This window comes from Natrix helvetica (genome assembly GCF_964273705.1).
Source record: "Natrix helvetica genome assembly, chromosome: 2".
Lineage (NCBI taxonomy): Eukaryota > Metazoa > Chordata > Lepidosauria > Squamata > Natricidae > Natrix > Natrix helvetica.
Genome location: NC_138552.1, coordinates 205123894 through 205140869, shown reverse-complemented (window position 1 = coordinate 205140869; position 16976 = coordinate 205123894). Strand labels below are relative to the sequence as shown.

The 16976-nt window shown below is 38.1% G+C and overlaps 1 protein-coding gene across 4 annotated transcripts in view; it reads right to left on the bottom strand.

Moving 5' to 3' along the window:
• The window catches only part of STXBP5 (syntaxin binding protein 5), a 135704-nt gene extending 124450 nt beyond the window's left edge, over window positions 1-11254 (bottom strand). For 3 of the 4 annotated variants that reach the window (XM_081945643.1, XM_081945644.1, XM_081945645.1), the window contains exons 1-2: window positions 9828-11254; window positions 8474-8571 (exon numbers count right to left, since the gene is read on the bottom strand). In XM_081945643.1, the coding sequence (XP_081801769.1) occupies window positions 8474-8571; window positions 9828-9977 (248 nt within the window). In that variant the 5' untranslated portion in view covers window positions 9978-11254. The remainder of the gene's footprint in view (window positions 1-8473; window positions 8572-9827) is intronic. The other variant, XM_081945646.1, reaches the window with a different exon arrangement.
• Between the last annotated feature and the right edge of the window lie 5722 nt (window positions 11255-16976).

Here is a 16976-nt window from a genome sequence, read left to right as displayed (position 1 = left end):
GTTTAGAGGCCTCTGACTTAATGCATAATAAAGTCAAGGAATTAACCTCAGCCAAGTACATTCGACGAATTCGCAAGATACTAAAGTCCAAACTGAGTGGAGGAAACATCATAAAAGCCATAAATACCTGGGCTATACCTGTAATTCGATACTCTGCAGGAATAATTGACTGGACCCAGACGGAGTTGGACAATTTGGACAGAAAAACAAGGAAGCTTATGACAATGAATCATGCCCTGCACCCTGAAAGTGATGTTGACCGATTGTATCTACCAAGAGCAGAGGGTGGTCGAGGCCTCCTACAAGTAAAGCAGACTGTGGAAGAAGAAAGACACAGCTTGAATGATTACATCCAGAAAAGTGAAGAACCAATGATTAAGGAAGTAAATAAAGGAGGCCTTTTGAAGGCAACTAAGTTAAAAGCTAAATATAAGAAAGAAGTAATTGAGAAGCGAGCTGAAAATTGGGAAAGCAAAGCTATGCATGGCCAATACTTGAAAAGTATTGAAGGCAAAGCTGACCAAAAACTAACTTGGAACTGGTTAAGATCAGGAGTAGTGAAAAAAGAATCAGAAGGCTTTATTTTGGCAGCTGAAGAACAAGCCTTAGCCACAAACTACATGAAGGCAAAAATTCAACGTTACCAACAACAGCAAATATCGCCTCTGTAATGAGAAAGATGAGACAGTCGACCACTTGATCAGTGGGTGCAGCACAAACTGACTATCTACAATGCCATGACCGCATTGCTAAGATTATTCACTGGAAATTGTGCCAAAAGTTTGGATTGGAGTACAGCAAAAGCCACTGGGACCATCAGGTTGAGAAGGTTTTAGAGAATGAGAAAGGCAAGATCTTGTGGGACTTCAGAATCCAGACTGACAGGCACTTGGCCTACAACATAACATTCTGACTCTACAAAAAACCACCCTACTTGGAACAACTTATATCCTCCGACGTTACCTTAACAGTTCCTAGGTCCTTGGTTAGGACTTTAGCTGTTGAGCTACCAACCAGCCCCAAAGGCTGTGAATCTCACCAAAGATTAACATCATCATCATCATCATCATCATCATCATCATCATCATCATAGCTGCTTAACTCCAATCAAAATTTGTTAATGAGATCTTCAATTAATTTATAAAAAGAACTACATACTAAAGTTCAAAAAGTTATTACAATTATAGCATTTAAAGTTACAGTGACAGCATTTAATCTTATAGCTGAAATCATACAGCATGCTTTGCCTTAATTTTATGGCATGATTTGTTGAATAAGCCACACTGGTCTTATTTACATATATGACAAAATTGTAATGGTTTAGTACAGAGCATGAACTTAGTCAATTTTTTAATCTTAGGTAACATTACCAAAGGGACTTAAAGTTTCAGATTTTAAATTCCATTAATAAGCATCCATTCTAATAGGTTGCCCTATAAACCTTGAACAACGTGGTCTGCAACTACAGCCTTCATATAATTGAAGATTACACAAAAAACATGCTGTTTGAACAATCACATTATTTCATAAAGCATTATATGGAAGGCCATTAAGTACATCATTAGTGGAATACTCAATTTCAGTCTTTTATAATGTACTCTAGAGGTGTGCATCCTGAGCCATCCTGAGTGCTACTTTCAACCAAGTTCCCCAAAAAAGTTACTGAGGAATCAACCAGCATACCTCTACTCCCACCCACTGGAAAATCTCTTTAGAGTGGAATCTGTCATTAAAAATAACCTGCCCACAAACACACGAGAGATCTTTTCAATAATCTCAGTGCACAACTAACAGTATTTCAACACATTTTTCCTGTAAAGTTTTTATTTTTAAAAAATCTGTTTCAATTTTTTTTGCAGGCATTGACATCTTGCTTCCTTAGCAAGATCAAGCAACAGATGGGACATGTTTTTTTCCAGACTACCTGCCAGGGCCCAAGCCCAGGAAAAGCTATCCTGTTGTTTTTTGATGTTTTTATTTGCCAATTGGGGAAAGCGCAATAAAAGGCATACTGATACTTTTTATTTGTACAAAGAACACTAAAAATATGACAAAGGAACATCCATATCATGTATACACACATACCAAAGCAGGCCAGTGCTAACTTGCAGCTCTTAAAAAATGCCTACACCAAGTACATATACCCAAAGAATAATGAACAAGTGGGCACTGTATTAGTAATATTTACATTTATATAACCTCAGCAGAATCATCTTGTATGCGAAGCACAGTTAATCATGCACACACAAACATTGTGTTAGCTGACTGAACTATAAAGTACACTTAATACATAAGCATCATACCCATAAACCCACATGTTCTGGAATCAAACATTTTGCTCCAAGGATATTATCACCTTTTCTATTAAACCTTACTGGATAGGGTAAAACTTATGATTTTATAAGCATCTATGAAATCTTTCACAGAACTTTCAAAGAAGGAAAAGTAGTTCGCAATGAAACAATTTTATTAAGCAACTAGAAATATGTTCATAACATTTTACACAAAATATGTAATTTCAGAATTGATCACACAAGTAATTTGATCATAATAAATATTTATAAATCTATTTTCAAATGGTTTAACCTATCTTGTTAATAAGATGTCGCTCACATTTACTACTTTTATTATGTAATTTTATTTACCATGCTATCAGTAAGAATATTTGGTCAATCATGAAAAAAAGGATTCTTTGCTCAGTAACTGTCAACCAACAAGAAGAAAATTTTATCTTAGATCTTGGGATACAATCTAGTCTTTATAAGCAGCACTAGTAGTCACACTTTTTCTAAAGTTCACTAGATTACTATTGAAAGTTTTATGGATTAAGCAATCAAACTTCAGTTGAGAAACAGAACGGAAGCTGCCACAGGTAACTAACAAGGCAATAGAAGTCCTAGCATATTCATGAAGCTTAAGTATGCTGGAAACTGCAGATGAACTATCTAAGCTTCCTTCAAAAAAAAATACACTTCCTAACAATTATAAAGTATACTCTATTAGAGACTTTACACAAATAATGTTATTAACAGGAGTTAAGAAAGAAGACGAACTGTGAACTGTAAATGCAAAACCTGAAATGCTTCTCTTTTTATGACTGAAATTTCTTTTTGAAAAACGTACAAGGAAATTTTAAATAGAATAAATAAATCACCTAATAATTTAGTCACATGCCGAACTAACAGTATCTGGTATTATCTAATTTATAAAACTGAGTTTCCAAAATATATTGTTTTATGCTCATGATAATAGACAACTATCAAAAATATGCTTTGTGTATTTTATGAGTTTTGTTAGTTATTTAAGTCAATAGTTGCATCATAATTTCATTTTTCTACAGCTTGCAAAATTTGGAGTGCTAATAGAAACAAAACCCATACATTTAAGAATTAAGCTAAAACAGAATCTGAATTCTGGATGAATCTGAGTCAGTCATGCCAATTGATTCAAAATATTTTTTTGTTATTGTTCAATCAGGTCCAATTCTCAGAAACTGCCTGGACTACTCCTTACAGTTTTCTTGGCAAGATTTGTTTTTAAATAAGTGGTTTGCCACTGTCTTCTTCCTAGGGCTGGAAAAAAAGTGACTGTCCCAAGGTCTCTCAGCTGGTTCTTGCCTAAGGGTAGGACTAGAACTCACAATCTCTGGATTCTAGCCTGATGCCTTAACTACACCAAACTGGCTCTCTAAAATGGAATACAAGTCTCCGAATTAAGATTCTAATGTGAGATATTGTTTAATGCTGTGGGTTATCAAAATTTAAAATAGCTTATAGGTTTTTGCAATCATGCACAATTAAGGTTGAATTTTTGCAAATCCCACCTGAAACTCTCCTGTGGCATTATTTGCTAATCCCAAAGTCAACTGATTCAAATTGATCAACTGTTCAGAGAAGGAAAACCCAAGAAGTTACTAGGCTGCAATTTATAGAGGGGTTAAGAGAATATTATTTTTGACAGGAGGGACATTTTTATAGATCATTGCTTGAAAGTGAATAGTTATAAAAAAGTAACCTTTTGAAAATATGCTATAATAATAAACCATACTAAAACAAATAGGCACTGTAGAAAGAGAGCTGAATGGCAGCTAGACTATGGTATCCAAAAATCAGAAAAAATGAATAGCTATTTTTAACTAATAAATTTTGCTAAAACCATGTGAACTAAGCTTACTGAATTAGAGGCAGTGGAATGGCTAGATTTGTGGGCATTATGAATCTCAATATTTAACCTATGGTGGTTCCAATGCTTGGAATGGTGGGGCAGTTGAAATTGCCCAATTTTTGTACTTTGAGAACGTAGCCAATCTTCAACATCTAATGAAGGGCACTAAATTCGTAAAACCATGGATCTCTTCAGTGGTGGGTTCCTACTAGTTTGGACCGGTTCAACCAAAACGGTAGTGGTTTGGCAGCCTGGGTCGCTGGAACTGGCAGCAACCCAGGCCTGCCGCACCCCAAATCAGCGCCGCCATCTTGTTTTTCGCTTCTGTGCATGCACAGAACAATTTTTATTGTACTGCACATGCTCACACAGCGCACATCAAGTGTGCAGGCGGCCGCACGAGCCATGTGATCACCTTTTGCGACATTCTGACAAGCAAAGTCAATAGAGAAGCCAGATTCATTTAACAACTTCAGAACTAATCTTTCCACACACACCCCAACCATCCAGTTACAATTGATGAATCTTCTTTGATGAGAAGATAAACATCTTCATCAAGGAAAAAACAAAGTCGGCTCCGCCCCAACATCCTCAACCTCCAGCCCCAGCGGACAACAGACACTAACTTCCCTGTTCCAGCCCAAGCCCTCTGAAGTGGACTTTCAACAGATGTTTGAACAACTCTTAAAGGGGCAGGAGGAATTAAAAAATCAACTGAAAGAAATGAACGAGCAGATCAGAGAGAATAAAGACCATGTGACCCAAAATTCACAGAGACTGGAACTTTTGGAGGAGGGAACGGCTGAGATGAGAAGAGAGGTAAAGGGAGTGCAGAAAGGAAATCAAGAACTGGAGAACCACCAGATAAAAATGGATGTCCTTCTTTCTTAGGTTTCAAAATGTAATTGAGGTTGATGATGAAAACTTGAGGGATATTATGGCAAATTTATTGGCTGAATTTATTGGAAAAGACAGACAACAGATGGGGTGGGACATGGACCTGGTTTATAGAGTAAACTCAACATATGCTAGAACACACAATGTCCCAAGGGAGGCACACATCAAATTTCTTAGAAAGACCACAAGAGACGAGATTCTGAGTGCACAAAGGGGGCAAACATTAAAATATAAGGATAGAGAAATAGCCATTCTGAAACAGATCCCAAAGAAAGTTAGAGATAAAAGAAAAAAATATTCGCTCTTAGCGAATAAATTATACCAGAAAGGGGTGTGGTTTCTATGGCTGTTGTCAGAAGGTATGCTAATATTCTGGGAGGACATGAGAGTTAGAATCAACTGAGGCTGAGGCCTTTATGGAAAAAATAAAGTCCTCCTAGATAAACCTAATGACACTACACCGGACTTACAGGACACAGGAGGTGCCGGAGCCCTGCCAGGGGGAGAGGGGGGAGAAGAGGCAACATTGAGAAAACTCAGATCACAAAAATGAACTTGAAAATCTGTGTGATATAAAATGATTGAAATTATCTTAAGATAAAAGTTTATTGCTGACAAAATAGTACTTAGTAATAACAAACTAATGTATTAGTAAATGAAAGTTATGAGAATGGGGGGGGAGGGCTATTTCCTGCATAATGTAACTGTCAAAATTTGTACTTCATCCATTACCCCTTTCCTTGAATATTTTGTTTTAAAAACCAATAAAATTTTGTTTAAAAAAAAAAAGGAAAAAACAAAGTCCAGTTGCCTTTTGAAAAAGCACCTTTGAGATTTAGGTTTGTTACTAAGCACCTTTGAGATTTAGGTTTGTTACTGCAGAGATTAACTTAATAACTGTAGCAAAAAAGGTTGTAAAATGGGGCAAAACTCACTTAACAATTGTCTTGCTTAGCAACAGAAATTTGGGGCTTAATTGTGATTAAGTCAAGGACTACCTCTATGTACATTGTTGGGTATAGTTTATTAATTCCATTAATTCCAGGACCCTTAAAAGAGCCAGATTTGAAATCTCTTTGTCATGTAGAGGAGCAGTTGCTTAAGGAACAAGGAAACAACAGTATAAGACCCTATTAATATAATTTTATATATAGGATCTTCAAACTAGAGTTGAAGTTGACTAGTCTGATGAAAGTTGATAAAACTAAAATTTTGTTTAAGAGGAACGGATACACATTTATGCAAAGAACAGTAGAAAGTAGGTGTCACTAAACATTTTACTAAATATTTAAAAGAAACTAGAAAAAAAAGCTTTCAGCTGTTTATAAAATTTAGAATTTTCACTGTAGTTTCTATACCGAATGAAGCAAGCTATGTTTATGCAGCAAACCTTTCCAGAAACTGCTGTTTATGGTGCTACTGGACTGAATAAGTACGTACTCCAGGAATTTGAAATATAGGGCAGTAGTCCCCTTTAGTTTCTATGTGTGATTGACAAGTACGAAACCCTATTCCTAGACTTTGACAACCTATTATCTCCATGCCTTTTGTTGCACAGTGGAAGTAGAAAAAAACCAACCTTATCATTCCAAATCCATGTTGTTTTTCCTGACTTAACAATATTTTATGAAGTACAAGCTATATAACTCATTAATTATCACACTCCAATTCTGCAAATATGGTGCAACTAAGGGGCTAGAGAACATGTTAAATGATAGAAAACCACACTAATAATCTCAACTCTACTATTTAGTGTATAGAAAGATTTGAAAAGCATATCAAGTTACTTGTCCCAGTATTAAAAACTATTTTTCTACAATTAATGTAGGCATTTTATATTTTCAATTCTTACTTACAAACACCCTATGGATAGCATAGACACAATCATTACAACTGCTTACATTACAACCATTACAACTGCTTATACCCATTGACATCAATAAACTAGTCTAGTCTTTATGTTTAGTTTGATCCACTGTCCATATTTGAAAACTAAGACTTTTAACATAAAATTGTATCCCAGGATGCAATGGTTCAGCTCTTATCCAACTGTTTATTTTGCTATAATTTCTTCAACAGATTATTTACACTGACTCACAATTTTACTCCTGTGCATCATCCCCCACTTTCTAATGTATTTGCAGTGTCAATAAAAGAATCATCAAGGGGCTAAACTGATTATTTTACTCCACGTGGAACATAAGCCTCCACACTATCCTCAATGAGGGCAGGTCAATATATGGAAACCAATCCCAAATGTTCAGTATTTTTCTAAAGGACTTTATACATCCTGCAAATTAGTAGCATATATTCTCTCTTAAGCAAAGCCAGAAACTGCCAGTTGAGAAGGACTTGCCATTTATAATGCAGACAGAAAGATGTTTAGTTTGTAAACAAAGAAACATGGATTAAGTATTGGTTGCATCCAACCTTTATTTTAAATTCTTTTATATTAACACATCATTGGAAGTATTTTTTGTAGTTTGTAATTGGCAAAAAGACCAATGCTTTCATCCCATCTTTTAGTTTAAAAAAATAGGATAAAATCAGCATTAACATTTTAATTAAATTACAATTTTAACAAATTAACACTACAATCATTTTTGTAATTTAAGATGTTGCCACAACAGGAGAGGTGATTAAAAGGTAATGTCTCTTAGTAACTTCATAGATATGTCCACGTAATTTTCTCGGCAAGAATACAGCTCTAGTCCATCCCCAAATGAATTGCTTTTGTTTACCTTAAACTTCTACTAAAGAAACACCATCACTTATTAACTATGTACCTAGATCATGTACATTTGCCAACAATTCCCTTATATCTCAAAAGTTTTTTCCAAAGGAGAATATATTGTTTCTTTATCTATTAAGAAACATTTAATGCTATCAGTGCTACCAACAAAGCCATATATTGGCTCAGTTTTGGTTCTCTAATTGAGTTATGAAATAATCTATCATTTTTTAAACTTGAAAGCCACATAACAACTACTTCATTTGCCATTAAACAACAATAAAAATATTTTACTTATCAAAACATTTTAGATAACATATTCCAGTGGTACATTTCTGATTCATATTTTAACATACAAGGAAACCCCCCCTCCCCAAATCTTAATTCACGTTTTTGGTTTGCAACATGGAAAATAATTACTCTGCTTTAATCTTCCAGAAAAACTATCAATTAATAACAGTAAAAATAACCAACATGTTTTCCCGCAATGTCTTATACTTCCAATACTGGAAGACTTAGATTACAGACACAGAAGTAAATGCAAAGGAACAACTTTTTTGTCTCTCCCGTTCAAATGCATACCTGGCTTGCAGAGTGCTTTGTCACAGTAACTCCAGGACTAAATAGAACATAAGGACGGCCTTCTAAGTATTTTCTTTTAAAAGCATAACAAAAGGATACAGCCTTAAAGCGCCAGTTTGTGTTCCAATGGCAAGTATCTTCTGAACAGGATCAAAAGCCAAGGCTGAAGGCTGATAGGGGAAACCATGGCGAACAGTCTGTCAAGTCAAGGTAGTGAAGCAATGGTGATTCAGGCAACCAAAGAAAAATAAAAAGCCAATGTTTTAGGAAGAAATGACTTAATTTAATGTACAAAATATTTTTTTTAACTTGGAGGAAAATAGATTACAATATATTTAAATCTTACTGAACATACAGAAAACAAAATGAAGTCTTTGCTCAAATACCTATACATAAGTTTATCATTCACTTCTCACTTTACTATTTTTAGAAACTCTTGCAAAAATTAAACAACTGTATTAAAATCTGAGACAGACTGAGAAATTTGATGATGCAGTCATTCCTGTAATTAAGTGTTCACTAATTATTAAGATAGCTCTTTGGAGAGCTATTTCTATTTCTCTGAAGGCCTTGATTTTTTTAAAAAACAACAACACATAGGCACTTCTGCATTTAATGCATTACAATGGCCACCAATGCTCCTCCTTTTTATTTTTTAACAACTAGAGGTATACTTAACCTCATTGTGTGTGGGGTATAATGAGCAAACAGCACAGGCAAAGCCAGTAAAACCAAAATGTTTTTTATCTTAAGGATCAATCCTAACCCATTATTTAGATAAAGTATTCAATCCACAAGCTGATCTACAGCAGCTTAGGCCACAGGTGTCTAAAGGTGGAGAGGAACATCCACTTCGTTTTGTGTTTCAATTTGGCACAACTGGTGAATTAATCTGCTGCATCACCGTTTTGGAATTTAGACTCCAACTGCATTTACTGCATCCCATCGGAAAAGAAATATCTTTTCCTATTACTATTACTTCTTCCTCCATCCCCAAAATGAAGAATTATTCCCTCTATATTTAGAGAACACCATTTACTGAAGACTGTTAAAATCCCCGTTTGCTGGTAATGCAGAGCATTTAGTACTCTGTCCTCTGATCGCATCAGAGTGGTATTTTAATTGTGTTCAACAGCGAAGCACACATTTAGAGGCTTCCCTCCAAGCATCTCAGATATACATGTACATATCTGCATCTTAAAATTCAAGTGATAAATAGCCATTCAGGGGAAGATGCTTCTCAATAAAAGCCGAGGGTCCCTCATAACGTCATCCTCGCGGTTGCTCTTCTTCCCCCACCCACAATTTTTAAAAAAAACAACAACAACCCAAACACATTAAATTGACAGCTTTAAAAGCATCGGAGTCCAGAGTCTGCAGAACCCATCATGGCTACATCATCCTCTGCTTCCCCCCCCCCCCCCATTTCTTCCCAACCGGCTGCAGCATTCACCTTGCAGAGCTGGAAGTGCTCGGACTGGAGGGTCTCCTGGATGTCGTTCTCCCGGGTTGCAGCCTGCTGCTGCTGCGAGGAGGAGGAAGCTGAAGAGGACGACGAGCCCGCCAGGCCGTCCAACACCTTTCTGATGTTAAATTTCCTCATGGTCTCTCCGGCGGCGCACCCTTTTCTTCTTCCTCCCCCTCCTCCCCCTCTCCACCCCCCTCTTGCCGTGGCTCCTACTCCCGCCCGGCCACACACCTCATCCAGACGAGCGGAGAAAGGGAAGGAGCAGGCGGGCTAGGCGAAGGGTCCCGCTGCAAAGGGAGGGGGAAGCAAAGGGAAGGACGCCTCGAAGTGTCGGCTTTTCCCCCCTCCTGCTTTGCCTTCTTCATCCAACCATTATCACCTCCCCTCCTCGGTCTGGGCAAGGGGTGGGAAGGCAAGTCGCGCGCGGGGGGGGGAGGTTGCTCAAGGCAGAGGCGGACTCAGGGGGCAGAGCAGTCACCCTTATCAGTTGAGGGAAGGAGTGGACCTGACCAAGGAAGAGGAAAGCGCCGAACAGGAAGAGGAAAAGGAAGGAGGGGAACGCACGAAGTAAATAAATCTAGCGGCGAGATTAACGTAGCGCGGCGGCTTCTTTGGGGCGGCTCGCCACGCCAGCGCGCTTGCACGCCACACTCAGGCGAGCAGCTCAAACGACTCTGCCCCCGACCCCCACCCCCCGGGCGCCCTCTGGGCTCCGGGAAGGCCGCTTCGACTGTCTTCCGCAGGCTGCCCTTTGCCTGCACTTCCTTTCCCGCCCAAACCCCTAAGCCTCGGCCCTCCTTTTGCACCGACTCTCCTCGCCTGCCCCTCCCGCTCTTTGCCACTACTGCTGCGCGGCGAGGGGAGCCCGAGCCTGCCTCTTCCCCCCTTCCTCCTCCTCCTCTTCCTCCTCCTCCTCCTCGTGCGGCTGCGAACCCAGAAGTGACAGCGGCGGCCGCCTCAACTTCCCACCCCTTTTCACTTAAAGGGAGTAGAAGCGGCTGTCCATCATCTCGCCGGGTGCCCACCACAGTTTCTCTCTCTCTCTCCCCGGCGCAGTTGCAATTCCCTGCTGCCCGGTGGTTGCGTTGGCTGGCTGCCTCGCCGGCCTGCCGCCCTGCCTCGCCGGCAACGCTGCCCCTCAGCGCGACTCCTGCTCCGGGAGTGTCGCCAGCGGCGCTTCGCGGGGACTTTGCTGCCGCCGGCTGTCACACGCCCCCACAATCATCCTCCCGGAAAGGCTATGCCGGCAGCTATTGCTGCTGCCGCCTCGCCTCGCCTCGCCACACAGAAAGGCGATCCCACCGTGAAGCGGTGGCGGTGGCAACACCGTCTTCCTCCTTCCCCACCAAACCCCTATGGTAGCTTATCGCTGTTGTCTCCTTAAACTGCTGGTAGTGGCAAAGCAGGAGTGACCGAGGCGGAGCATGCGCGGTACAAGGCCTTCCTGCAAGCACCCGGATGTTGCTGTCTTTTCTTGTTATTGGGGGGAGGCGGGGGGGGAGACACGTCCTAACGGCCTTCCTAGAAGGCGTGCTGGGGTTTTGGGGGCGCATTGGCCTCTTGGGAGCCAGGGCTGGGGGAGGGGGGAATTAAAGCCCTTTGAATGCAGCCTCCGGGACAAAAAGCGCGTCTTGGAACGGCTGAACAGGGCGCCTGAAGGTCTAGCTTCGGGTACCTTCCTGGAGAGGCTTGCAAGGGGCTGCAGCCCAGCTCCCGCTTGCCTCAAGAGGTGGGATGTGCGTCAGAGTAAAAAAAAAAAAAGGGGGGGGGGTCGTCGAAGGGCAATTATTTGGCTAAGTTCCCGCCGACCTATGAGTCGGTCGGTCCGATTTCGAAGCATTCTGACCGCGTCCGCCCGACGCCAGAGATGCAGGCACACAGAGCCTGGTGATGGGGCTGGAGGGGCATCCCTGCTGTTGTGCAAGGCGGCAATAGGGATGTCCCAGGTGAGGACGGAGCGCCAGTGCGCCCTCCGTTCAGGTAAAGGCAGTAAGGGGGAAATTCCGCTGTCGCCTTCAAAAGTTGACGGGCTCCCAAGGTGACTTGGATGGCCGTTCCCCGTGGAGACAAATGATTAAAAGAGACGACGTGGTTAAACTTTGTTTGTTTACTTCTTTGAAGTCCTCTCTTCCGCGTGAAAGAAATGAGGCAGCTGTATTGCAGGAAGCGATGGAGGGATAAAGGATAGTGCTGATGCTGGTCGAAAGCTTTTTCATTGATGGAGCAGTAAAAGCGGAGTAAGAGGCAGATTAGGACAGGCCAGTCTTGGACAGGAATGATCTCAGCTCAAAACGCCTATAAACACCTTATGCTTATATGCTTTCCAGAGGGACTTTGGATATTTTTAGATCTGAGAGGTTTGTTCCTGCTTTCCGTTAATTAAAAAAAAAACTAAACAGATAGCCCTAATGGTTTTCTCTTCAGATTTTTGTGATGTATCTTAGAAATGCCTTCAGGTTTCTGGTAAAATTATTAGATCAGTTAAAGGCCAGCTTATATGGAAAAAGTTGTGTTTGAACATATTTTTATCACACCACATCTAAGTGGTCTTTTAAATCAAAAGCAAATGTAAAGTGTAAAATAAAATAAGGAAAAATAAATTTGCAATCATTAAAACTAATTCAGAAGCTTATTTTAATTAAAATAAGTTACCCTAAGACTTTTAAAGACCTCTATTGTGTTTCAGACCCAGAAATTTAGTAGGTATTATAAGTGATTATTAAGTCTTTAACCCTACGAAGACTTACTCCAAAGTAAGTTAATGTAGTGTGTTTTGAGCATAATCATAGCAGATTTAAACTTTGCAAGCCCAGCTAAAGTAAATATCCATAAGCATTCTTTCTCTCTCACTTTGTTGTAAGTATCTGAGCTGTTCAGCAGTCATTTTTCATTTCCCAAGCTACAACTACAGTAAGATAACTGTTAAACTGTTATGTCTTATGAAACTGAATAAACCAGGCCTGTTTTACAACAAAATGGAATGGGATTAAAGGGAAAATATATAATATTGTATCTTGACTTAAAGCTGGCAGCAGCCCCTTATCAATGCTGAACTTGAAAAATAGTATTCCAGATTGAATCAAGGAAATACAGGACTGTAAAATGGATTGAGAACATAGGTAAACATCTAGACATTAGGCAAATTGATACCTTTATTACTGCCAAGAACAATTCATAGCCATGAACATGTAATCACCAGGAATTAAAAGTCAGTTTGATTGAGTTTGATCTTTTCATCTTGATCTTGAGGATAATATGGACTGTTCCACTAAAATTGTAACTCTCAAAAAAATTTTCACTGATCCATTTAAAAACTCTGTAAAAATTTTGAAAGTCTGATATAGCAAAGAAAAAGACAAACTGTTCTCCTTGCTTGCATTTTTTAGCTGGGAATACACATGTATACCAAAGTGACCCAATTGATGACCCACTAGAATTCACAATATCCCAATTTCTAGCCTGGTGCCTTAATTACTATACCAGACTAACTCCCATAAATATTTTGCCCCTTCATGTGTTGTACAGCATTAAGATTCTAGTCCTACTCCTGTATGCTTAGTCTGCCATGAGAGAGATTCAGTCTTTTGAACATCAAAGCAAAGTATGTTTGAAGTTAGATCCTATTTATGTTGATTGCTGCAAAACTGACTTGAAAAGCATTAGACTCTTTTGGAGATATTGAAATTTGGAAGATACATTTTAGAATTTTAAAAACATAAGACTTTTACATTCAAAATCCAGTTTTTAATATAAAACTAAAACTGGCCATACATAAATCATCAGTCTGCTGAACCAGTATTCCATTCTTGAGATAATCATGCTTAAATCATAACATTATATTAGAAAATAAAATAAATGAAAGTTATTTGTATTTTTTCTAAATAATTGTGCCTAATTATCCCACAACTTATAAAAAATGACAAACGTTAACATTTAGTATTGAAAAACTACATAATTCTGAAATTTTATTTTACTGGCATATTTATGTATTCATTTTAATTAATTGTAGGATTAAAGAGGCAAATGATTCAGATTCAGAAGGGAAAAAATATATCAGAGCATGTTGGAATGCTCATAGATAATTTGTTGACAACTTTTTAAAGCAGTTACATCTTTTCTCTGAATCATGCAACTCTGCTATATAGCTGCAGCACAATCCTGTGAAAAGATATTTTCTAAATGTCAATTGGACTTGCTTATAAACTCATGCTTGATCCAAACTATCTTTTCTCCTTTGAATATATGCTATAAATTCTATATGGTAATAGCATTAAGGTGCTCAGTTTTGGCAAGGTATTGTCTGCAATTCCTATTGTTTTGGGTTTATTATTATGCTTTAGATTTTATACAGTATTATTTTTATGATTTAAATTTACAAGATTTGGAGAACATATTTTATCAAAATCTTAGAAATGTAAATAAATAAGCTAATAAATAGTGGTTGTCTGTAGCTCTCTCTACATAAGAGTATATAAAATATATTTTATAGTATGTAAACCTTGAGATCTGTTTACATTATAGATATTAGACATAACGTGCTATGGATATTTGGTCATACCTCAATTATTGGAAGTTGGAACAACATATTTTTGTTGATTTCTATCCATGCCATCACCAGGTTTTTTTAGAGAGATTTATGTACCAAGCTTATTCACAAGTGAAATATATGGTTATAGCAATAAATGAAAATAAATTTAATATGCTTCATGAAATATAAACCATTGCCATATGTTTTATTAGAAGATGTTGCAACAAGGCTTTATATAATGTCTATAAAAAAATGTCATGAAAATGTCAAAAGCAGTATGTTCGTAACCACATTCTGAATATTATGTGCCTTGAAAAATGTAGAAGCCACTGCAGTGAAAGTGGAATATTATTACTTACATGAAGTATTAGAGTCTATGATATTACCTGTGGGCCTGTTGAAGATTATGTGGAAATGGGACAGCAAAGAAGGTTAGTATTGCTATGACAAGAACATCACTTGTAGAAACATTGAATGTTACTTCCTGGCACGAATTTGAGTATGATGAACCTTAGTAAAGAATACTGTCAGGCACAATTTTTTTCTAAGGGGATTGCAGATGATAGAGGAAAGCAGTAGTGACTTGATTAATCAAACAATGTCTGCAGCTACAGTTGTGACAGCATAAACCATTCTGTTTGTCTTCAAAGATACAGAATCAGTGTAGAGTCAGATTGCTGCATCTATTCTGATTACCAATGTTCACCCACAACAATTGAAGGAAAGTGAGCAGGAAATAATTTCACACTTGTGGAGGTTTTGATTTCCGAAATCAAGCCTACATTGGTCTTAAATTTTGTTCATATTCCCTTGTGTATTTTAAAAGGACAGTGTTTTATTAAATCCCACATAATTCAAACAAACCTTTCATTCCTGACCTGTAGAAAAAGTTCTTGGAGATAATTGTTTCACTTTATGTACTATAAAGATGGACATTGATTTGAGAGACAGGGACAGATAGGCATGGAGAGAAGAAGGTGGCTGTGTGCCAGTTGCCAAAATGAGCTTGAAGGTCTGAGCATTCTAAATCTATGTTATTTTTTTTCCTATTTGGTTTTGCATTTATATCACTCTGAACAGTTTAGCATGGCCATGGTATGTCTTTTACCACCCTCACCTGAACATACAGTTGTTTTATAGCAGCTGTGTTCAGAGAGCATGGGCCAGCTAATTCAGAACAAGATTATGTTTCCTCTTTTTCTTTTCTCTAATTTATTTTTCATTTTGTCTGTTTTTCCTTCTTCAGGATTTTAGCTTGGTTTCCTTTGCACTAAATTCCCTGAGATTTGTAATTCTATCACTGTCTGAAGGACTAATTTATTTTTCTGCCATTGCAAGTACTTAATTAATTTCTTTCCTACAGTCTAAAAATGCACAGTATGGTTTCCTTTTGTTTTATTGAGTTCTAGTTGCTGCTCTGTCTTCTACACCACATATCAACGTTGGCCAGCTTAGAATTAATGAGGACAACTTCTTCCAAAGACTACCTATTTCTTTTTCTTTTAACCAGTACAAGAAAATTGTTTTTCCTGCCTCCATCTAGATATAATTTCATATTTTACTTAACATATACTACCACTTTATCCTCACTGCAAATTTTCTATAAACTTGACTGTTTAGAAATAAATAACAATGGTCTTAACAGGTTATTCTTGTTCCTTTCAGCAGATACTGTCAAATTAATGTGTTCTGCATATCGATATGTAAGCATATGAAGTCTCACTGAACTAAAAGGTGGGGTTTTTTGAGTAGGTAGGAGAAATGCATAAATGTAATAAATGGTACCTGTTTTCTATAATGAAAGGATACACATACTGTAAAGTAATTGAATTACATTGAACTGAAATAAATAAAATCATGTTTTTATAAATGTAACAAAGAGAAAAAAGACCCAAATGTGTGTGTGTGTGTGTGTGTGTGTTTCATATATATATGAAACAAAACCAGCACTCCACGCACCCCCACCAAGATTTATAGAAAGACAGCAGCTCCGACCACGCTTTAAGCCCAAAACCCAGCTTGAAGATGGCGAGTGAGACCTCCCCGAAACGTTGCCAAGACAATCTCAATCTTACATGGGAAAAGATCCGAATACAACAAGACCAGCACGCACACACACACACACATACACACACCTGCTAGAAGTTTTTTTTTAGAGATAAGATTTATCCCAACAACATACAAAACAGTAGTAAAATAAGTAGTTGAATGGTAGAGAATGTTTATTTTCTCTACTAAGCCCCTATTGCACATTATAAATACATCTGTAATTGTCAGAGGAGATTCCATATTGGCAAGATAGATGTCAGAGTATTTCTTTACTACATTTAGAGTAAGAATAAGTAAACAAACTTACAAATATGCCATCCATATTATCTTTTCAATCACCCAGGATAAAAATCTATTTTTGATTGTTGAAGTATACGCCTACTAGATTTACAAACACTTGAAGAATGTATAGATCCATGTACTGATCAGCTGCATTCAGAAAACCTATTGCAGCTGATTGTTTATTATCATGGCTCCCATTTCTTTCAAAGAGATAGGTCTATGCTGAGGATTCAGTATGTGGAGGGTCCTCTATTAAAGTAAATAGAAAAGCTTGG